The 24800-nt window shown below is 40.1% G+C and overlaps 1 protein-coding gene across 6 annotated transcripts in view; it reads left to right on the forward strand.

Moving 5' to 3' along the window:
- Positions 1-24800, forward strand: part of NELL1 (neural EGFL like 1) — a 273189-nt gene that overhangs the window by 22714 nt on the left and 225675 nt on the right. For all 6 annotated transcript variants that reach the window (XM_085063246.1, XM_085063242.1, XM_085063245.1 and 3 more), the window contains exons 3-4: positions 1355-1505; positions 15169-15339. In XM_085063246.1, the coding sequence (XP_084919372.1) occupies positions 1355-1505; positions 15169-15339 (322 nt within the window). The remainder of the gene's footprint in view (positions 1-1354; positions 1506-15168; positions 15340-24800) is intronic.

Below are 24800 nucleotides of genomic sequence, written 5' to 3' on the forward strand. Positions count from 1 at the left end.
GCTCATTTGGAGGGCTTTAGGCTGCACAGGAAAAACTGAGACACCCAATTACCAAACATGCTTGAATACTTTTTCCTTGGTGTTTGGTTTCAGTCCATGGCATTCCCTCAGTAGTTGTGTGTCTGAGGTTTTAGGTTGTTTTCCAAGCCAGTCTCTCTTCTTTCTGTCTGCAAAGCCTCATTTAATGACACAATGGGGCCTTTTTATAGTGTTGGGTGGTTTTTTTTTCTTTTTTTTTTCTTTTTTTCTCCCTGCAGTGAAATTCTGAATTGTAATTTTCATCACTCCTTTGTGTGTTACATCATGCATGCTGGGCTGGATTCTCGGCATTCAGTGGAGTTATCTGGTTTCCTACCAGCTGAGAATGTGTGCCAGCATTTTTGGCTTCGAAGCAAAACCTTTGGAAAGGAAGCACACCAGGTTTTTAATTGGTTGTGACATCCAGGAACTGCAAGTGGCTCAGCTCTTGTAAATGTGTGACAAAGGCCCAGCACGAGAGACGTGGCAGTGGGCAGGAAGGTGAAATGAAATGCCATGATTTCTCCCTTTTGTTGCCAATTGTCTTTTTTAGAGATGGTGCATGGTGAATAGAAGGGTGAGTTAAAAATGAATGTGGTGGGAGATGATGATGCATTTCAATCTTGGAAGATCAGCTCTGAGAAGGCGCGATGGTGCTTGGACATCAGCAGGATTAGAGAGGCTGGAATGTTTCTGCATCTGCCTGGTCAGGCTGTAGTTTAATAAATATTGTATGAGCTGTCATACTTTGCTTGTTTAAACTGAGAAATCCCTGGAACGGCCGTGGATTGCGAGCGTGTCTTGTATTTATTTCCTAGGCAGGAGCACAGCCGTATAGCATTATTAGCAATAATACATCTCTGCCTTACACTGTGCCAGGACAGGCTTCCTGTGATGTACGAGGGAGAGGTGGCAACAGAGTCAGTGGTAAAACTGAAATTGGAGCTTGGTGCATTGTGTTGGGAGAGGCAGTGCCTGAGATTTCTCAGAATTTAGGAGCCTATTTATCTGACTGCAGCACACCTTATTTACAGCAACTTAATCTGCTCGCAGCAGACACAAATGGCTCAGCATCCCGTCAAAAAATCCATCAGAAAATCAGTAGCTGACCAGTTGTGAACTTGTCAAAGTGACAAGTGGGCATGCTGACAGAGATGGCATTTGGGTTTTTCTCATTGAAAAAATGCAGTGGTGGAGCATGGCAGATGACTCTCAAAAATGAAAAATATTGATGTGAAAATGAAAAATGTAATCTGAATCTTTCTGACTTGGCATTTTTACTGCACTGTTATTTCCTGTTTTTTTTTTTTTTTTCTTTTGAAAATAAAATTCTTAGATACAGAAAGAGAAATCCACGCAGCACCCCATGTGAGTGAGAAGTTAATTCAGCTCTTCCGGAATAAAAGTGAGTTCACGTTTCTGGCCACTCTGCAACAAAAGGCATCGACTTCTGGAGTTATATTGTCCATCCGAGAGTTAGAGCACAGGTAAGAGGAATTTGTTTCTCTCTCTTGCAGCAGTAACAACATAAAAGATGCTATGAATGCTCAGTGGTCTGTTTGGACAACGTGTTGAAATGGTAGATGCAAAATCTAACATGCAAGTTAGAGCCTTTCTTCATAGTTTGCTATTTGCTATTTTTTTTCTAGTTCTTTTTTTTGTTCTAGGAGGAATCCATTATTTATGTATCCTGGCCTGTAAAAGAACTTAAACAGAAAGATCAAAGCCAATGTAGTATAAATGCAGTGCACTTTGGAAGTTACAGACCTTGTAATGCAATTTTCTTGACTAGTTTATTATAGGTGCTTTGGAGTTTGCTTTTTCATAAAAGTTAAACTTGCATGTTTCTTGCATCACTATGTTTTATAACATTATAAAAGAATATGTTTTCTTTGAGATTCATCAACTGAGCTATTAAGCAATTAAGCTACTGGTGCTTCCATATAATAGTGTGAATGCTTTCTTCTCAACGTAAATACATTATGTTCCTGTTTCATGTATGTCTCTTTTCCCCCCTTATTTTTTCTGGTTGTCAGTGTAGGAGGAAAAAGAGGTCTATTTGGTTACCTGTTTTAGTGGCAGACATCAGTCTGTTACAAAAAAGGTGTACTTTGTATTATGGCCCATAATACAATTCCAATGATATTTTGATGTTTCAAAGTGTGTGTTGCATCAAATAGTCTTCTATTTGTAACTTTGTGCTTCTTTAATAATTTGTTAGGTCTTGAAGGACCTTTGTGTCTAGTCTGGCACATAAAAGACTAGTTCTGGTCTCTTCTGTTGTAATACAAGTAATGGGACATTCTTTGGCTGCTCCCATTTCAAATCTAATACCAGTTATTCTGCAGCACTTTTATTAAAAACATCCTGTTGGTATTTGTCTTAATCATGTACATAATACTCAATTGTTAGCCCAGTTTCTTCCCTTTTTTTAGAAAAAAAATTTTAGTTTCTTCCCTTTTTTTTAGGAAGAAGAAGGCAGTGGCTTCATTATGACCAAATTTTCAGTGATGCCTTTTGCCAGTGCAACGGCAGAGATGTCCAGACAAAGCTCTCCAGTTAGGGGGAGGACTTTGCTAGTTCCCCATTCTATACCTTTCTGTCACCTCTACTTTATTGGTCTTTTACTTTATTCCTTCTTGCATTTTTCAGGCCATTGTCTCAGTCTAGAAGAATCTTGTTTCACATTGTAGAGGGATCCCTCCCTCCATCTGTTCCCATTTTCCTTCTCTTACTCTGTCATTCCTTTTGCATTACTTTTCAATTCTTTCAAGCTTTTCCAGGCTGTTGCAGCTCTTGCAGTCATGGTTAACAGGATCAGTTTGCCATGTTAAGAGTTTGTTTATTATTTATTTGAGAAACAGGACATTGAGGACAGCCATTGAACAGAAAAATGCTGTCACATGCCTGCACTTAGCAAAATCCAAGGTCAAACTACACAGGCAGTGATGATTATACAATGCAAGGCACATGGATTTTTAGATATGGCATCTACTGAATGCAGCTCCTTGAGCCCTCTATCTTGACAGGCAGAGGCTTGTAGGGAGATGTGCTATGCAGGAGTAATCTTGGTTGAACAAAATACACTGCTGTTGTCCTCTCTGGCACAGAGGTTATCTATAATATTTAAAGTTATGACATCTGCTTTAAAATACATACAGTTGGAGGACTGCCTGCTAGTCTCAGTTAAACCTTTGTAGCTCTGTGTAGTAACTGAGGAAGTTTCAATCTGTAGTTCCATGCAGAAGTCAGAACAGGCACGTCTGGTGCTGCCCTTGACTGCTGTTACTTTGAGTGTCAGAGGGATTGCTGTGGGTATCCTTCCTTTTGGGATTTGCTGTGTATCCCTTAAAGTCACTGTTTGTTTCCCAAGTTGCTCCACAGACCTTGGGAAAGATACTGCTTTCAGACCCCCAGGTCTGTGATGACAGAGATCAATAAAGTGGATGACAGTGGAGAAAGTGCTTTTTAACACGGATGAGAAGCAGAGAACAAAGATTTGGGGCACTGCTGAAGAGGACTCTGCTTACATTAGATCAGTGTAACAGCAGAACATTCAGTTTGATGATTTTTAATGTTTCTCTAACAGCTCCACTCTCTCTGTAGCTTTGCATGGGAACTGAAATGGGTGCAGACTCATGTCACAGGGGAAGCCTTTTATTAATTATTGCTCCTACTAAGCTTTTGATAATTCTCACGGTTCTGTTCTGGTGCCATCCATTCTTTTGGTCAAGCTTTTTCCATTTCCCCTGTGTCTATGAAAACAGACACTGCAAAGAGAATAATAAAGAGCAATCTTTATTTCATCATGATTAAGATGTGTGGGAACAAGTATAAGGGTACATTTATTACTTAAGCAGTACAGTTTTTGACTATGGAAAAACCAAGAACTCTTCTCAATTTCTTCTCTTTGCACAAAACAGGAGATATTCTAGTTAGAGGCATATTTTTTTTTACCAGCATACCAAAAGTGGCCAAGTTAAAAGTTCAAGCCTTCATAATGTGCAGGAGGTCAACAAAAAGAAAAGAAGCTGTGTTAGCTCTTGATGCCAGAGTTCATATCTCTATGGGAAATACCTTTTTTTTGTTGTGTACAGGTTTAACAGATGAGAAATAGGTGTTATTACAAGCAATGAAAAGGTGTGTTTATATATTCTGCCTTTTACTGTAGTAGAGATGATTGTCCTAAGGTAATAATACATAGAATGCCTGGTTTAAATTTCATTTCTCTAGTAAGTTTTAGCAGGTTTTTATTTTCCAGTAGAATGGAACTCTTAAACTGAAGATAATAAAAAAAGATTAATACAATTTTTCTTGAAGTCAGTAATTTAGATGTACTATTTTGTTACTCTAAATGGATATTTCATAGCAATTAGAGAATTGCTGTTAATTTATATCATCATTTGATGGACAGGATTTATAGTACAATGATGACAATGCATCTTTGTTACTATTTTGTTGAATCGGTTTAATGATGATAAAGACTTTTTTTTCATGCTTCAAATGTCTTAAAGTAAGTCTTGGAAAATGGAAATCTTAATTAACACAGATAAATTCTAATAGGACAGTCTGATTGTGCAGCTTGTGTATATAGTTATCTGGAATACAGTGGTAAATGTGAAGATTATATTTTCTTTCCTAAATTAGAGATAATAATGTATTATATGGGATGGACAAACATATTACTTGGGGATGCAGAAGGTGGAAACTATTTTGATTGGAAAAAATAATGCTAGCTAATTCTTCCTGCATGAGCTTTGTGAGTGATTTTGCTTACAACTTTTGACTCTTTAGACCACCCAAACACTTAGAAAAGGCCACAAAGATACTTAAAATCCCCTCCTCCAAGAAATTCCTCATTTCAACAGTGATTTAATACAATTTCACCTGAAGCTGTCTGCCTGCTTTGTACCCGCTTGGCCTTGCATGGTTCAGAAAGATAAACTAGATGGAGTCAGCATTGCCTTTCAGCTGTTTAATTTCTGGGTTTGAGATACATTGATGGTTCTTCCCCACCACTGGCCAAGATGAGCATCTGGAGGAATATGCCAAGGATGTTCAGGTACCCATGTGCCAATCTTCCTGAAGAGCATTTCATAATGGGAGATCTCACCATGATAGAACAAAGGACTGAGTCATAAGATGATTGTTTTGAAGATTTTCTTACAGGGAGCATTAAAAACTTTTTTTTTTTTTTTTAAGTATATGCTTGTAACCTATGTCTAGGGCCTGAACTTCAGAAAATATATGCCATGCCAGATAGTTGGAAATCTGTAAGCTGATCAAACTGCTATGATGAAATGGATTTATCGAGTGAAAATCTGCCCCTTCCCTGTGTAGCAGCAAGCAGTGTGGATATAAATATTCAGGGGGATTCTGATAAATGTGTCAGGCTCATAGTGAAAGAGTTCTGTTCCTTGCGGGTCAGTTTTGGGTGGGGATGTGAAACAGATATGGGACTCCAGTCCATTGTTGGATCCTTCCCTACAGGTGACACTGTGAATGGCTCCTGAGGCTGTTGAGGAGCAGATAGAAAGCTGTGTGTTTACAAAAAACAGTTGGAAGGCTACCAGGCTGTTATATGTTTAATTAAAAACACAAAGGGGTAATAAGTTAGTTAAATTATTCACTGAAACCTAGCTGATGAAAAGAAGCCTCTGCAAGTGACTTCTGACCTTAGTTGTAAACCTGAAAAATTGGATTTACTCCCTGCTATGTTTTAGATTGTTCTCTGCAAGATGGGTATATGCATATTGGACTCCAAGATGCCCAAGATTCAGAAAGGGAAGGAAAAACTCTGCAAATGTATCCATTAACCTTTTTGTCTTAGGGTAAAGGACACAGCTTTATGAATATTTATATGTTGAATTGCTAAACTGGAAAGCTGTGAAGGGAATATAAAGATCGAGCCTTACTTCCACTCTCTGAATGAAGTGATGTGAAATATGTGAGGCATCTCCACATTGTTTTCCTTCTTAAAAGGTCTTTAGAGATGCAAATGCAAATAGAATTGTGCTCACCTGCTTCTGTTCTTGGGGTTAAAGTATGCAAGAGAGTAAAGTGAAGACAAACTGTTCCATAAATCTTGCACTGATTTAAGAATTGTGAGAGAGGAGTTACTACTCGAGGAGTTCCCTTCCATCCTGTGCCTCCCTGCTGAGAGCAGGTGTTTTATGTACACTAGGCTGGCAATTGTTGTCTCTCTGAAGCATTAACATGCTGCTCGTAACCAGCTGTTGAAACACATTGATTGGACCACGTTGGCAATTGGAGGAGAATGGCTGACAGTTTGAAACTGTTTAAACCCGAATTTGGACAGAGCAGAAATGTTATGGTCAGCCAGGAGCAGGATGTGGGGGTCCCCCAGGAGTCTTCTCCAGCTCGCTGAGTTATTCTGTTTGATTGTTTTACGACCATCTGACACAGGCAAAGAACCAGAATGACTCAAACTTACACTAAATGCAACTTTCTGAAAACTGTCTGCTGAATTTGGGCTGCTCATTGAGAATGTAACTCCCCTAGTTAATAAGCCAGTTAGATGTTTGCAACATGATATTGATGTTCATTTGTGTCATTGACAGTAGTGTGGGTGATGTGTCTGGTTTTTTGGATTTGGTTTGTGGTTTTGCAGTGGTGCCTGTGTGCTTGCTTTGCTGCAGGCAGTCTCCAAGAAGGGAGGGGGCTGGCAGTGCCTGCCCTGCTGGCTGTGGAGAGCTGCCAGAGCTCAGGGCAGTGGGGCAGGGAAGGGGGAGGCTGCCTGGGACTGAGGGCATATGGATGGAGAAGACATGGACTGGGCCTTGAGAGAGGGCAAAGGAAAAGATTTATTTATTTATTTTTTTTTCTTCTGCGAATCTAGAAGAAATGTTTGTTGGCTGTTACCTGGTGTGCAACAAGCCAGTAATTACACACTTGAGAGAGACATCAGTTATTTATTTCAGATCTGCATGAGCCTGGGCGCTCAGTGGCTTCACACAAACCAAGCATGCTGGCAGGATTTTCCACACTGTGGTTTATACCCAGAAGTTCAGAGTTAGTTACTTTTCAAGTACAGCCCCTCTATTATGGTTGGTTAGTAGTTTTCATACAAGTTTTGTAATTACAGCCAACTCCTGTGCAAGCCCAAGGAAGGGTCTTCACCTGGGCAGAGGTCTTTTTGACCTGTAGGTGTGGTTTTTTTTTCTTTTTTTTTTTTTTCCTTTTTTGTTATAATGAAGATAGTTCAGCTAAGGGGGATGCATGGACCTTGATTTTTTTGCCAAGTTGGCAGTGTATCCATTGACAGACACCATGTTGATTTACTACAGCCTTACAGTTTATTAGTTCCAGGATGCTCTTCACTAAGGGATGGTAACTGTTTGTTCCGGTGATTAAATGTCCTTTTTTTCTTATGAGGAGAGTCTGAATTAGCTAACTTGAAGTATCTAAAGAATGCCCAGACCTAAGATAATTTTGGCATATTCCACTTTTTGCAACATGTGGAATTTGTCATAATGTAAGGAATCACTGAAAGGCTGCTGAATTTGAGAGCAGAGGGAAGAACCTTTCTTCTAAGGGCACCGCAATTAAGGTAATTTGTTTTCAGATACTGTAGTTTTACTCAGGTGGCAGACCTCATTAGTTTAAAAAGCTGTTATCCTCTTTTGTTTTGTGAAAATCTGGTATTTAGAGATTGTGGATTTGGGGATCCCCTGAGCTGAGCTGTTGCTGCACTGATGAGCACGAGGGAGGGAAGGACTGTCTGGTCACACTGGCAGCTCTAGGCTTCTGCATACCCACAAAGATCCCTGGGCTAATGCCAGCTCAGAGTCCCAGGTTAAGGTTAGCCTTAAAAAGTAGCCAGCCCCCATTCAGAAAGTCCTCACATGCAAATGCTTTGTGGATTGCAAAAGGGGAACAAACCTTTGGGCAAGGGTTGTGAGTAATGAGCCCTTCAGGGACAGCTGCAGGATGGAAGTGTGAGGTACAAGGAGATGTGGTATTGGGAGTGGTGATATGGGAAGGAATGAATATTTTCTTTTGTCAGGTTATTTTTCAGTAAAGTTAGTGTTTAGTGTGAGGGTGGTTTTTTGGTTGTTTTTGTGTGGGTTTATTGGAGTTTTTTTAAGGTACATTTAAAAGGAGTCGTAAGTTCACCTTACTCTAAGTAGTAACTCTTTTCTGTCCTGCTGGCCGTGCTAGCTCTGAAGGCTGCTAAGATGCTGTGCAATTTTTAGGTGCACTGTGGTATTACCTACTTGGTTTACTAGGACTAGGAGAGAAACCAGGCATTTTTTCAGATAGTAGGCAGGTTGCAGCCACAGTGACAATAGATTTTTAGACATATGAAATGGAAACAAAAATGCTTCAGGTCAATCCTTACAACACGTGCCATGAAAATATGTACCCACCTTGTACCAGCTCTGACTCCAGCTGTCTTTTACCTGGCAGGCAGATGTTGGGGTTACTTTTTTCTTTACATGATCAAAGAGAAAGTAAATTTGTATTAGGATGACCTTTGCCTAGTTGCAGGTGCACAAACACATCATAAATGCTTAATGCCTTGCAGCTCTCATGCCCAGCTGCCATGTAGAAGATGTGTGGAACAAAAGACAAAATGTTAATAAATATTCTATACTAATAGAAGGTGTCAGTGTGGGAGTGTTTACTGTTAAATGTTTCAAGCTAGTCTGGTATAATGCTGTTCCTGTTGTCCTCAGAGTGGTCTGAACAGAAAAACAAAGTCATTTATTTGACTGGATTTAGTTCCTTTTCCTCGAAATGAAAGGATAGAAATGTTTGAAAGAATCCTTTTTAGGTGGCCCATAGCACAGTGAAGTTGAACTTTCTGGCTTTTACTTGAGAGGTTTGAAAGTGTTCAGCATTACATTTTGGCTATATTGGATTTGCTTGCGTAAAAGGAATACTTTTGCAATGGAGCAGGTGATGCAATATTTGGGATTCAGCTTTGTAGAAAGTTAATCTGATTTTTCAGCAGGCTATTTCATTGTCCCAGGTGATCCTTCTATTCACAACACCTTTTGTGCTGCCTGATGTCAGCCTGACTTTGGTGCTATCAGTGTGTAATCTCTGCCACAGCAGTGAGTCTCTAATGCCGCATAAGTGACGATTTGCCCTGTATGGTTTTGCTGTGCAGCCTCTGGGTCTGTCTGTATTTGAACCAGCTGTAAAAAGCAGCTTTGGATGGTTTGTAAGTATGGATGTTAGGAAGCTTTCCTGTCTTACCATCCAGGGCCACTCTGGCAGTCTCAGTTGCACCACACGAGACTTTCACTGCACCAGATGTGTTCCTCAAGGTGCACATGCAGTGGAGGAGTAGATGTGTGCGCCTGAGCGTGTAAAGAGCATTTCTTCAAAATCCACTGTTTCACCATGCTTAATGCTTCAGAGCTTGGAATCCTGCCCTGTCACTTTACAGTAACTAGGGTACAGGAACAGTGCCTGTGGAAGCGACTGAAATATTCGCCTTGACAGCTGTAGCTTGTTCTAGTTTTGCATCTGCACAGAGCTGTGGTGACAACTGCAAAGTGAGTGTTTCCTTTCGTTTGAAGAGATGGATCTTTCCTTTCAGAGGCACTGCTTTTTCTCGCCGTGACTTCATCACTGACAGGGCAGAGCCTTGGGCAGATGCCTGCCAGCTTATCTGCAGCATAGTGCCCAGTGCCTGCTCCTGGCCTGATTTGCTTTGCACTGAGGACTGCTAAAACAAGATTTAAAACTAAACTTTCATGTTGCTGTCCAGGCTTGGCATGCACACCCAACAGAGTGTGTCCCACAGCGCATGCAGACTCACTGCATGGTGAGGAGCAGCAAAAGGCCAAGGAGGAATGGCCTGTGATTCATCACAGCATCCCTGCAGACTGAAAATCCTGAAATCTCTGTGATAATGCATGCAGATTCGTTGCCTGTCTCTAAATACATCAAGGAGTGTTTCTACAAATATGCAAAGCATAGTCTTGCCTGAAGCCATTTTTATCATTAAATAGCACAATGCTGTTGTGAAATGAAAAAGCCATGTGAGCAAACAAATCCAAATAGACTGATTTGTGCAGAAGCTTCCTGAATCTATAGCTGATGATATCACAATGACTGATTTCCGGACTTTTCCTGGATTTGCATTGTTATTAAAAAAAACCAAAAAACAAAACTAAGCCTTGACCAGCCTCAGAATTTTCCAGAAGTTTCTATGCAGTACCAGTCTGATTCTTATGGCAGTGATTTTTTCCCCCAGCACTTGGGATGCCTGATACCCTAGTGTTGCTGCAGCATGTACAAGGTGAATGGGCTTCCATCCTTGAACTCCTGTGGTTCTGTGACCTTCTCCCACTCAATGTGAAACAGATGCACAGTGTTGTGACTAGATGGCAACCCCAAGTTTGTACATATTTGCAGGGATGCCATCTGTGCCTGCTGCTTTGCCCCGGGACATCTGTTCAGTAGCTCTAAGAGCATCTGCTGTAAGTGCTGGTGCTGCTCCTTGAAAGAGGCTGTGGGGCTTCATTTGGCACTTGATCAAGGATGACGGAAGTTGTAAAGTCAGAATGATAACTCTGCTTTATTTATGTTTGAATATGATAAGGAGGAAGATTGCCAGAATTGAATGCGAAAAGTAGTTCTGCTTTAGTTCTTAGAGCTCTTATAGGAGCATTTAATCTTCATGCCCAATTGTGCTGCTGTCTTCATTGTGGGATATTTTAGTGTCTCATGATAGATGTTGGGCTGGTAAAGATCAGGAAATAAAGTGCTGTGCACAATAAGGATATTCTGGAGGACACCTATCCCACAGTTCTTCCTGGGGTCCTGTCTTGGGATCCTGTAGTCTGTGAGTTGTCCTTCCTTTGTCCCTTGCATAACCTGATGGCAGTAAATTCTTTGAATGAAGCATGGTGCTGTTTCCACAGAATAAGATAACTTCTGTGGGTTGAGATAATGAACAGGTGACTCTTTTTCTTTAATGTAGATGGTGGGTTAAGTCAGCTCACCTTATAGAAATACTTTGCCTTTTCTGCTTCAGGTATCTTACATGTTCTTGTTTAATGTTGATAGTGAGTTCTCCGGCTTTTTTCAGTCATTACATCCACAGCAGGTGTTTCCAACTGAAAGTACACTTTTAGGAACCTTTCTCTCCTGATCTGGAAGTGAAATGACCAGTTAAATGTAAAGTTAAATATTCACTATGGTGGTGACTGAAAGAAAGGGGGAAGAAAAAAAAGTCATTAAACATAACTATGTTAAGTTTTATCCTCTCCTAACAATTTTTTGTGTGTGAGGTATGCAGGGCTTGCAAAAACTGTTAGAAAGAATTGTAAAGCATCTTGTATCCACTGTGGAATAATACTGTCCTTCTGTAAAGCACATTGCAAGCCCTTAAAATATACCAACTCTTTTTGATGTGCATAAAATCAGTCTGAATTTAGCAATGTTTTTCTCTTATACATTGGGATTTGAATGAGGGACTGCGGATAGACCTATAAAAAGCATTTGAATTCTATAATTGTACGAAAGAAGCCAGCAGTAATTTACATGCTTAGCAAATAGGGAAATTCTACTAGTGGGAGAATTTCAGCCCAAGGTCAGATTGTATTGCTGATCCATAAAAAACAAGCTTTCCTAATACATGTGTTCTGAGAACTTCATCTGTCAAAACACATGTTAACTTTTGATCATGCCTTACTTAAAATATACGAAAGTAGAAATCGTTGCTGAGAAATAATAAATAAAACAAGAAACCATCACTCAGGGCTAAGAAGTTGACAGAGAGGTTGCTGTCTGACACCTTTCTTCCTTGGAAGAGGTCTGGGGGAGGATAGCAGGGCCCTGACTGTAGGACAGGCTGGCCCAGGCTTCATGCACATGTGACCAGAGATTGTCACAATTCTCAGGGATCTCTCCTGGGCTTTTGATATGATCTTGTGGCAGCATTGAAAAAATCACACTGAGTGATGATACATCTATTCAGATGGTCCCAGATGCTGCAATCTTGTCAGGAACCCTGATTCCTTTTAATCCTTTGTTTTCTTTTAGTTTCTTGCAAAATACTGGAAAGTACCTGCAAAACACCCATTAGACATTAGTTCATTTTACTGCCTCTTGTATGGTAGCTTCTATTAATTTCCCCTCCTCCCCATTTTTATCTCTTATTTTATGGTGGATAAAAACTTGTGCAAACGCATTTCAAATTGAAGATGAGATAGAGATTAAAAAAAAATCCATTTATTTCCTCTGGCTTCACTAATTATTTTCTCACTGGTTGATGATTTCTTGCCTGAGTTTGTTTTTCCCCTCATTTGTCTTCCATTCCCCAATTTGCAGATTAGAACTCCAACACAGAGCAGGTGCACTTATTTCCAAGAGTGAATGGCCTTTCTGTCATTGCTTTGGAAGAGGCTTTCTTTCCCTCAGAGTCTGATGGGAGGAGGAAAGAAAAGATGATATTTGCTACTGAGAAAGCTGTTTGCACGTGACTTATATTCTGGTAGAGAAAAGACAACTTTTGAACTGAGAACATCATGAAGTGTGTGTGTAATCAAGGTCTCAGTGTGAATTTCTGCATCTTAAAAAAATAAAATCAACACAAGAGTGTTGGTTTACATTGCCTTGTGTTTTCTAAATACTTGAGCTATATATATATATGTAGAGAGAGAGAGATGTGTTGGGGTAACCCAGCTGACTGGGATTTCTGCTGTTGAGATTTTGTTGACTGGTGTTTACCAATATTTGTCTCAGTGTAACTGCTTGTGATACACACGTGTTGAAGGGTGAGGAAGAATAGGTGCAGAATTTATCTGCTGTCACCCTCCTTTCCTGCCGCTGAAGAGTTAAAAGGTGGTGTTTAATGCAGTCCTGTGGCACTTAATGCATTAGGTGCACATATATAAAAATGTTAGCAGTGGCTATTACATGACATTTTAAGTAATCTGTTCTGTACTGTATAAATTAGTCAGGAGATTGGCACCAAGCTTGATGCCTAAGCAACAAGCTGTTCTCAGTCCTGAGGTAACTATTGACACTAAAGCTTGTCAAGTGAGAAGCTTTGCAATTCCCTGTGCTGTACAAATAATAGAGCACAGATGTGATTAAGTGCAGTATCTGACTGACCTTTCCAGGCCTGGACTGTTGCCTCTCCATTAACAAAGAAATCGTTGTGTGGTGAGTGATTAGCTCTGTGGCTATTGGAAATTATGAAGAATGATGTCAGGAAGCAATTTGCTTCCTGCAACAGGAGATTGTCTTGTTTTGGGGCTCTGAAGCCTCTGTGATTGACTATATATATACATATATGTATACATACATACACAGTTAGATATTACAGAATGTTTCAGTATTACTTCACTGACAGTACTTGTCCTAGTGCTTTTCTGGCTTGGGAGCACCAGCAGTATCTTCTGGATATTGACTGTCCTGTTACTAAGCATCAGAATAAAGTGATAAATCTTCTCCAGGTTTTGTGTGAATGTGATTTAGGTATTTTAATGAAGCCTGGCTGTAGTTAATCAGCATGCTGCTCTACTGTTTAGAAAACCCCTGTTTCTCTGTCTTCCTTGTCCCATTTTTGTGCATGAAACAGTCCAGTTGCTTCAAGACACTGCCTAATTTTTTCCCACTGTGTTCTGTATATATTTTTTTTATACCTATGCCTGCTGTGTTTCTATTTGGTGTTGGTTTTGCCTTTACCTCCTTGTGTTTTTTACTCTGCCACTTGAGTCTTAGATTCATGTGATTCAATAATGCTTGTTGGCATGAAAAATATGGTGACAAGGCATTGACAGGATGGAGGAGGGCTTGAATTTCACTTTTGGTGAAAACTTACTGTCTTTGTGTTCCCCTTCCCAGCCTCTTGTGATGTTTTGCACATGTTTCCAGCTACTGTTTCATCTCATAAGTTTCCTCCCAAAGAACTCTCTTTCATTTATGTTCAAAACCCTCAACCTCACTGGTAACATCAAATCCTGAAAAAGTCCCCATGTAATGCTTGTGCACACAGGCTATATTAGGTCCTGTGTACTGCCAAGCAGTGTAATAGGCTTTTGGGAAAATGAAAATTGGCACTCCAATATTTATTGGTTTGTGTTGCATTTATGTTTTAGAAGTGGATTTCATTACAGTAATTTTTCCCTCCTTACCTCAAACCAGCACCTATCTCTTGAATGCCATGTTAAATTGGTGTTGGCCAATAGGGAAAAATCTATAACACTGTGGAGACAGATGGGGAAAGGACTGTCTTGACAATCTAACATCTTAATTTACTTGTAGAGGTATTTCTACTATAAATGGAGGTCTGCATCACCCTGTGTCTATGTACAGAGCTTCATTTTAGCAGGAAGAGGATTTGATATGATGCAAATACTTGGTGAAGTCCAAGAGAAGACTTCACTATTTACACTGCCAGTGTGCCCTGGAGGGGCTCAATTCATCCTAGAGAAAGAACTGGCTCCCTCCACACCCCTGTGAGGCCAGTTAGTAGCCACACTTCATTAGCTCTCCTGTGAGTCTGACAGCTGTGTGAAGGTTTTGACTCTTGGATGGTTTATGCCAGATGTGGAGACCCTTAATCCAGCCAGGAGGTTTTGTCCTTCCCTTCTAAAGCTGAATGATCACGGCAGTAACAATGAAAGTCAGAAAATAAGTTAAGCACAACTGCATGTAGGGGAGTCATAAAAATAAACAGTTGTGGTTTTTTAACTGGATTTGCAAGTAGTAAATACAAATTTAACGATTACCTGGTGGTTTCTTACCTTAATGGCTTTTTATTTGTTTGTGGTAGTGATGTATGTAGTATTCTTTATTTTTCAATTTCTTACAAAGCCTGCAGTCATACAAAATATTTTGGTGAAAAGAATAAAGGTTGCTTTCTTGTAGTTGCACCTGTTTTATGGGTGAAAAGATGACTTCAGTTTCTTGGGCTAACAAGTGATACTTTGAAAGTGAGCTGTTTTCATGTAATTAGTATTGCTGGTTTTGTACTGCTCTGCATGTATAGTCTTGTCTCTGTACTTCTTTAAAAAAAATTAATTAGTAGCTAATCCATGCTGAGTAACCTCTTTAGATCGTGGTGTTTGGTTAAAGAAACCTATCAATTAAAAAGCAAGCAGCAGAGACAATGATTCTGTCCAGAAGTGGAACTGATTCCTCTCCATGTTTTCACCACAGCTATTTTGAGCTGGAGAGCAGTGGCCTGCGGGACGAGATCAGGTATCACTACAGGTTTAATGGGAAGACAAGGACAGAGGTGTTCCCCTACCGCCTGGCAGATGGGCAGTGGCACAAGATTGCTGTGTCACTCAGTGCATCCCATCTTCTGCTCCACGTGGACTGCAACAGGTAAGAAAATTCGTTCTATAATTTGCATTTCTTTGAAGAAGCATCTCTGCTCACACACAGGAATAAAATTGGAAAAGTAGATTTTTTTTTCCCTCCCAGATAAATACCTTGTTTAAGAAGCACGCTAAACTGCCATGGGAAAAGAAAAGGAAAACAAAGTATTAAAATGGAACAATTCATTGTGATTATGAACAAATGTGGAAAAGGTTGATTGCTGACTGGGGAGTATTAAATGCATCTCTGTAGTTTAGGCAGTAGCTGATGTTACGTTTGCCAGTGATTGCATTTAAGTGTGATGGATGGGTGTGCAGTCTGTTCTTGTTGAGCAGACTGTGAGCTGCTTCACTCAGCATACCTGAGAACTTGAAGAATAAATAGACGCATCAGAGACAGTTTAGTTTTATTTTACATAATCAGGCAGTGTGCTTTTTACTGATTTTTCCACATGCTGCCCTGTTTGGAAACCTCTGAAAAACCTGGATGCCTCTTTTTTGCATGTCTGGACACAGTACTTTTTCTTTTCTGAGGGGTATTCTGTCTGTCTTTTCCATTAGAAGTTGTGAAGACTGCAAGCAGGCACATTGCCAGGATTTCAGGGAATGAAAACCAGCAAACCTAGGCTCTCTCCTCCCTAGAATCTCTCTTGCCTTGGGAGTTGAACTCACAATGTATTGTAGACTTCAAACTCAGTGGCTGATGAGAAAATTCAGAGAGCTTGAAATTGGGACTTTCAAAATAGTCTTTATGAATGAGGAAAACAAACCATTACTTTTGTAACTTATTACATCAAAATGAATGGAAAAAAAAAGTCATATTCTTCACATGCAGTGAGAGGATCAGCATATGCATTTTTGGAATTGTGGCACTCAAATGGATTGGGTGATGATAGCAGATATTCTTTTCAGAAGGCTTCATTTTGTTCAGACAGGCAGAATAAAGTTAGATGAGTATTATAGGAGTATGCAGTCATTGGAACATTTGAAAAAGTTTAAATTTTGACCCAAGTAATTATGAGATACTGTTTTGAGAAGAATGTTACGATCATTTTCTGCAACTCCATTAACTACTGAAAAACCTAATCTGAAGCAATGTTGTTTATTGGACCTTATTTGGACCTTAGAAGCAATTAAATGCTTAGAGTAATTTTAATTTCACTGAGGCATGAAATCTACAGTTTTCAAAGATTGTCTTCATTTCAGTCATTTGATTTATTTATCTTTCCATTCTTTATCTGTTACACTGTTTCTTTGCTTACAGCAGAATGCTTTTTTTCTTTATTTGTTGACATACTGGGGTTTGGGAGAGGTTCTTCAATATCTACTTTGATATGGTTTGTTTTTTTTTTTAATGAACAGCAAATGTGTTTTAGGAGGACCCTTTTTAGCAGATTGTTTAGCTGACTGCTTTCTTGCACAGAGTGTAAAATGAAGACAACACAAAACAACTGCCTGGTGCAGAATTCTGTCCAGGGACAGGAGAGCTGCACAGAGTCATGGTTGTGACCTGATTTTCTTTACAGTAACAGGCAGAAATAGATAAACAGAATTATGGAATGAACTGTGCTGTCATAAGAGGTGACAAATCTGTACAGCCATCTCTGTCAGGTAGCCCTAAACAGGGCTGATCCATCTAACTGTGTCCCTTAAGGTGGTATGTCTTAAGGTTGCTTCCAGCATAAATCCATACCAAGATGTCTCTATTTGGCTCTGTGTTTCTGGTATTTTATGACAACTCCTCTGGAAAAAGAATGGAAATAGTTCTGAAAGCATGACGATGACAGATCATTAAAGAAGTTTAAATGAGAGGAAAAAAAGGAAGTCTTTAAGTTCTTGAGTCAGCTATAGTGTCACTGTTTAGTTAATTAGAGAACTTTGTGATTGTTGGTGATAGTTTGATTATATCTTAACCCTTTATATCTCTGCACTCAGAAAAGGGGTCAGCATCTTATTTCTCTGAGCATTTTCTTACAACAGTGCAATAAACATTGAACCTGTGAAAATGAAGAGCAAGTCAATGAGGGATACTTCTGAGCACCGCTGAAAACCCTGAGCCTTCTCTATGTCAGTGTTAGGGAAGCTGCAGCTGAAAGGGTGAACAGAATCCATCATGAAGAGCTGTGGACTATGTCTGAATTGTCACCATTTTAGGCTGGTGTGGTGTCTGGCTCTCAGCAGAGCTCAGGATGCCCAGTGAGAAGTGATGCTTCTGCAGCCTTGAATGAAGGAGAGGAAAGAGGAAATGAGTGCAGTCAGTATATTCACCTGTCCCACCTCCTGCAAAGGTTTGGTGTCATCAGAACAAAAATTTAGCTCCCTATGTACCTATCTAGTTAAAGAAATTCACTGCTTTTTGTTCACTGGTTTTGGCAGCAAAACAAAACGAAAGGGGAAAAGAAAAAAAAAAACCCAGTTGACTGCCAAAGTTAATCCCTCGAATTTCTACTGTATTTTTTAAAGGGGTTTGCAACATTGCTTCCTTACAGATATGCCTGAATTTGCATAAATGCATTTCGTCTTATGTTGAGGGCTCTGGTAACATGTTGTGTATTTGGAAGGCTGTTGTGAGCGAGCGATTTGTGAATGCAGTGTTATTAAAGTTAATCTGTACCTGAGAGTGCATTAAAGCTTTTGCATTGGGCAAAACATCCAGGCACAACCTACTTTTGCTGCAGGATTCATACTGTGATAGCCAAAGCTGGTGTCTGGCCTCCAAAAACTGCAGTTGATCAGAAAGCATTGGAGACGAAGCTTTTAATTTGTAAACAGATAGTCAGATCTACTTCTGCTCTTCCCAGCCCTATCGCTCACATTACTCTGATTTGTAAAATTGCTTTGACATTTGTACTTGATTATCTTTTGGATTCAAGTCAAAGCCAACTTTGTTTTTCAGACATGGATAGGCTGGGGGAAAGTACTTGAGAACTAGCAAAAAGCTGTAGTGCTTTAAGGCATCACCTTTAAAACAGTGCTATTGCCTCTGTTCTAATGAGATGTCGTATGGTGGGGGAAGCATGTGTATCAAAGGAGGTTTATTTGGTACAAAGGAGGTACATGTCCTTTGGAAATCAGCTCCTGCTGCATCTTACTTGCTCCTTTTAGTGGTCCTTCAAGAACAGGGAGTGGGAATTGTAGCTGTGTTTGACAGTGGAATGCTGACAGAGGAATCACAGAACTTTGGGTTGAAAGGGACTTCAAAGATCATCTGGTTTCAATCCCCTGCCATGGACAGGAGCACATCCCAGGTAGCTCCAAGCCCCATCCAACCTGGCCTTGAACACTGTCAGGCATGGGGCAGCCACAGCTTCTGTGGGCAACTGTGCCAGTGTCTCACCTCCCTCACTGAAGAGTTTCTTCCTAATATCTAACCTAAACCCACCCCACTTTGATTTGAAGCCATTAGCTTTTGTGCTGTTGCTTCATTTCCTTGTCCAAAGTCTCTCTCCAGCTCTCTTGTGGCCCCTTTAGGTACTGGAAAGTGCTAGAAGGTCACCCTGGAGCCTCCTCAAGGCTGAGCAGCCCCAAATTTCTCAGCCCATCTTTATGGGAGAGAAGAAAGATACCTTAAAGCCCAGACTGAAAACCTGTTGAATGTCACTGGACTTTCCTCACTGACTTGAAGAGCTTTTATGCTGGGCCTGGACAGTAAGCTTTAGAAAGTTACAGTCTCAGAAAACTGACTTAAGAAGCCATGGGTGCACCTGCTAACATGCTTTTAACATTCTTGTAAGGTTCTGAAAGCTTAGAGAAATGAAGAGACTGCATTAATTATACATGTCCTACTGATGCACAAGTAAAACCTGTGCTCAAAGTAACATGGAAATTAACTTTCCTGCTCTTGGTAGGATCTGTGCCCCTTTGCTCTAGGCAAAAAGGGCTTGTCAAGGATTTTCTGGTGGATGTTTAGATTCAGCTAAAGCAAGTGCATCATTGTCCTTAAATAACCTATCATACGAATAGATATATACAGAAATATAAATATCCATTATATATATATATATCTATCTATGTATCATCAAATAACTCTGCTGTGCATCTTCCCAGATTGGGCCTCTGCTCATACCTGCTCTGTCAGGAGATTTGCAACCCCAACAGACAGTCAAGTCCTACAAGACCTGATGCTTGTCTTCCCTGGGAATTGGTTTCAGCTGTAGAGTCTGTACTGTTTCCCATGGTACCTGCCTGTCCACCGGGATGCTCGTCCCCTATGACAGTAACAGCACAGAAATATGTTGCATTTAATGGTGTTGGGAAGAGTGAGGGAATAGCATGGAACCTACAGTTTAGGAGGTGGCAGGTACTGAATCAAAATATATTTATTGACAGTTTATTTGTAAAATACATTCCTAGTTGTTTTCAAGTGTATCTGATTAATCTGGCGAGGGAAGCCTGAAAGGTGCTTTATTTTTTTTTCTTTTATTATTTATCTTCAGCTATGTTGCTAAAAAGGCACTCACCTATTCAGACAGTATCCATATTCCTTTACTTGAACTCTGTCTGTGGGCACAGGAGGAAGAAAGGAGCTTTGATGAAAAAATTAATGTTCTTCTAGTGAAAATCTGTGCTGGAGTGCCTTTTGCTATGAATACAGCCTGTGGTTTTGATGGATACTCTTAGCTGTTTGATGGAGGGGGTTGGTAAGAGCATAAGAGAATAGATTATAAAACTGGAGCAGGCTTGGATGTAGTCTCCAACTGGAAAAACATGTTGTCTGCTTCTTTTATGTTAGAACAGCGCATTAGGGAATAAAAAATGCATGAGCAGTGAGAACTTTTTAATTGGAAAAATAAATAAATTAAAGTAGCATCCTCCAAATATGGGAATCCAAGACCTCTGAGTTCTTATAAATAAGATATTCTGGCTGCCAACCTGAGGTTTTCAACTGATCTAAACAAAGTTCTATGCCATTAATTAAAGTGTAATAAATTTAAAGAAGGTTAAGGGATGTATTTAAAAGAGGGATTTGCTGCTTTAGTTACTGTAAAACACTTTCTCTTGAGAGGGAAAATGGCGTGGTGGCAGTGCTATGCACTAGCTAGGTAATTTACTCTTGCTATTTGGATATGAGTTTGTGACCCAGATTGCTTCTCTGCTCTCCAAGCAGTAGCAGAAGCTGTCAGAGAATTGTTTTCTTGGGCAGAGTGGTGTAATTGTGCATTATGGGTGCACCCAACTTCAGATCTTTGGTAATGTGGACTGGAAGTTAATTTTCACCTACCAGTTTTCCCTTTTGTTTGGCAGGAAGGCTGAAAACTTTTTAGCTTAAGAGTGATCTCCAGCTGGGCATACCACATCAGCTTCCATCCATCTCTATCATTACAGTTATTGCAGTAAACTGCAAGGAAATGCTGAGGATACATTCAGCATAATTTTCTTTTTCAAGAAGCTTTAAAATAGCCATGGTTCTTCATGGAATGGCTAATGCGTCAGCAGAATGGTAGTATGGGTGTGACCAAAGACTGAATGGTATGTTTGAATCCAGTCCCCAATTACAAGGAAAATTTATATTTTTATCTGAAAAAAATCAGTTCAATTTTATTGTGTACTGCATTGAGAGAACTGGGAGAAGGCATGAGTATTTATGAAAGTGCTGAAAATGGATTATAGAAAAAAATGGTAACAATCCATATATGTGCCTGCTTGCCTTAGACCCTTTGACCATCCCTCAAGGCAGCAATCACTTATACAGATACCTGGTTTTGTCTTCCATATTTTTTTCCCTTTTTTTTTTTTTTTTTTCTTTTCCCTCCCTGAGTCAGAACTGGTGAGTTGTGGTGCTTTCTGGTGAATTGTGAATGTTGGTACACAGGTTGATGCCTTCAGCAGGGCAGGAATATTGTGCTATGCTTTACCATTGGCATCTTGCATTCCTTGTATTTTTATGCTCTGGGTGTGCCAAAGAGAGAAAGGATGGATAATGGTAGAGGGAATGATCTTAAGTCAAGACTGGCAAGCCTCAGATACTTTAGTAATTTCCCAAAGTGCGTGACTAGGTGTATTATCAAATTCTCAAATATTTGTATATTGGTCCAATGTACATGTAACCATTTTTTAATGTAAAAAGCAATTAATGTTGTTACTTACAAGAGTAGTCTCTGAAAATTTAGCTTGCATGGTTTGAAATATATCTGGATTTTTTTCTATGATTTTTTTTTCAGGAAAAATGTCCTGTTACTTCGCTCTATTTTCTTTTTGTTTGTTGGTGTGGGGGTCATATGGACAGAAAGGTGATCAAAGTAATTTAAGAATCAACCAGATAAAGCAAATGTTTTGAGCTTTTTCCTTTCAGATTTTAAAAAAGAATTATCTTCCTCCAGCCAGGCAGATTAACTGAGATCTGAGAAATGAACAAACTCTTCCATTTGAAGTGGTTAGCTAAACTCTGGAGTTTAGAGCTACAAGCCACATAGGATAATACTGCAGCTAAATGGAAGAAATGATAGCATAATTCTAGTTAAATACTTTTGTAAAAACATTGGACCTCTGCCAAAGAGCAGGTGGGAAACCCTCTGGACTATTCAACAGCAGACTTGAGATCTGAGTCACCATGTAATAGATAGTACAGAGCTTTTCCAAAAGATCTGAAACCTCCTGAGTGTGGTGGGGCAGGAGAGGGACATTGTACAAACAGGGCTGAGACTGCTGAGATCTGTGAAACCAGCCCGGAGTTTTATGATGTGGTTTAATACTTGAGGTGTCTTTCTTTGGCAATTTAGAGCAATTACCCAGAAGGTAATTATTTTAGGAATCTAATCTTCACAAAATCCTCGAATTGACTGCAGGGAGGTAGAGACTGCTTGGCTGCATTTCTTAATGCCCCAAAACCTGACAGTTCTCGTTATTTCATGATTTAGTGACAGAGAAAACTGACAGCACTCTTAAGTGGTGTAGGATCCAGTCACGTTTTTTCCTTGGCTGTGGAGAACTGGAGGCATATGGTGTGCTCAGAGTCCTATAACTTGTTCCTATATCTGAGACCAGGCAGTAACTGAAAGAATCAGGGAAACTGCATTACTTAATTGGGCTGCAATTTCAGTGGCATTCTCTTCAGCACATCGATAGTGAAAGCAAATAACTAATAACTACCACTGTGCCAACTAAGGCAAGTAGGACTTTCTCAGCCCAAGCTGAATTTTTCTGTGTCACACCAGCTGCTTACCTTAAACTTGTCTGAAAGATGTGCCATGCAGTGTCCCTGGGGGACAGCCCAGTGCAGTCTGCAGTGAGCACTCTCATTGACTTGAGCAGAGCCATGCTTTCACCTCCCCAGTGTGTCAGATGTTGTGAGCAATGTGCTGTCCCTGCAGAGTGCTTTCCTGCCTGTCCGCTGGCAGTTGCCATCTGAATTTAATTTTAGAACCAATATAATGGCTTGTTCTGTGTTTACTGTGTGTTCCATACACCTCCCCAGTCACGGCCAATTAGTCACTGTGGAGAGAGTGTCACGTTATCTTGCAAACAACCACCACTGAGGTGGAGAGTTGGCAAATACCGTGGGAAAAGGGAGATGTGGGTTAACCAATGGACCTGCAGGAAGGGCTGAGGAGTGTGGAGTGAGGCCATGGAATTTGTGTTACAGAGCCAGTGGCTGATGGGGAGGAGAAGTGGTAGCTCCAAGAGAGCCCAGTGCCTTTGCAAAGGCAAACCCTGCGATCCTCAGCCTGCAGATGCCTTCAGTCACTGCAGGAAATTGGCTCTGGAATATGGATGAGGTTATTTTATGATTATATACAGATCATTTAGTGATGACATGAACCCCTTGATGAGATGATCCTGTGACAAGATACCCTGTAAAGCAATTAACTTCTCAGCAGATGTGTTTTTGGAAGGGGGGAAGAAGCTGTTTAGTGTAAAGGTTTCTTGTGGCTGACTTCATTTTAAATTTATCTTTTGTAGCACTGCAGAAAGAGTTGAAATCAAAAGCCTGGTTCTTCTCACAATTGCACCTTTCTTATTGTACTAGATCAATCAACTTTGGGGTTGAGAGGAGCATGAGACAAAGGAAAAACAAAAGGAAAGACAAAGGCTGCATATATTTTGTGAAGAGGGACTGTTCTGAAGCTGTAAAAGCTTATTATGCCTCAGGTTCTGCTTTAAGTGCCAGAGTGAAGATCCATGTGCTGCAGGTCTTGGACCAGGGATCAGCTCATCCCTTTATGTGGCAGGCAGATGGGAGAGAAGCTAAGTTTCAGCACTGCCAGTTCTCACCCAATAAATGCCTCGTGACAAACCCCAAAAGCAACCTTAATTTTTTTTTTATTTTTTCATGACAAAGTGGAGATGGCATAAGAAATTTAATTGTGGTTTTACCTCTGTTCTAGTAGAATTTTATTTTGGGGTTCATTTTGCTGCAAGCCCTTAAGTACAGAACTTCTTTGTGCCCTTATTTTGATGCATATTCCTACACTTTTGCTTTCTGATGTAAGATAGGCTTAATTGGTTGCTACTTTTTTCATAGATATTCTAATACAGTTTTTTATCTCAGATGTATCTTGCTCTAAGGGTTTCTTGTTTAATTCGTGGGAGAGGAGCTTTTCTTCTTTTTATATCTTGAAAGAACCCATTGAATTAATTTCTTCCTCTCATTTCTAGAATCTGCTTTTAATTACTCAGCCTTGGTTTGATGATATTTTGCATCTGGGATGTACTCTGAACATTTGGTTCATCTGAGAAGGGTGTTTGGTATGATATTTGGTGTGGTAACAAATGAGTGTGCTGTGCTTTTAGCTTTCTTGTTAACAGTTTGCTTTATTCAGTGTTCTGGTTTAGAGCCTGAGCTTCAAAGCCTGCTGAGGTTAAAGGGTGTCTTTTAGTGACCCTGTGAGTTTCAGTGTTGTCCTCATTTATAAGTGTATTTGTCTGTTTGACTGGAGTGGATACTTGTGTGCATCATAAAAACCCTACTGCTATGTGTTTTATGCTCTGGTAGCCAGATAGTGATAGTTGCTCACAAGTGACAAAGAGATGCTAAAATACTTCTGGAGAGGCAGATATTTGTTTGAAAAGTGGCATTTGATCTGTGTAGCTCTCAGCTCTGCATAGAGACATTTAAAGACCTGAATTCCCATTAATCCACAGAAGTTGTGCACATTGATTTTTTTTTTTTTTTTTTCTAAGAAAAGTCTGTATATGTAGATGACATTCACCTCAGTGCTTCAGGGGAAGAATTCTCTTGACCTAGACACCACCTTAACTTCTGCTGAATATGGCAAAAGCTATCATCTTTACCAAAAGCTGTGACAAGTACATTGCTCTTGTGCTCTTGCTACCTGTAGATTATGTGCAAGGTTTATGGGCAATGCCAGGGCCAGGAGCCACGTGCTGCTGAGCTCAGATTCACCTAAAAGAAAAAGGTTGCTGTGTGGTTTAGTGCTGTTAGGCAGCTGAGCTCATGCAGTGGGATGGGGAAGAGAGTTGGAAGGATGAAACTGCAGGGGGGATAAAAGTGTGTTGAAATAAAGACAG

The sequence above is a fragment of the Lichenostomus cassidix genome, chromosome 5 (genome assembly GCF_008360975.1).
Source record: "Lichenostomus cassidix isolate B80296 chromosome 5, HeHo_3.0, whole genome shotgun sequence".
NCBI lineage: Eukaryota > Metazoa > Chordata > Aves > Passeriformes > Meliphagidae > Lichenostomus > Lichenostomus cassidix.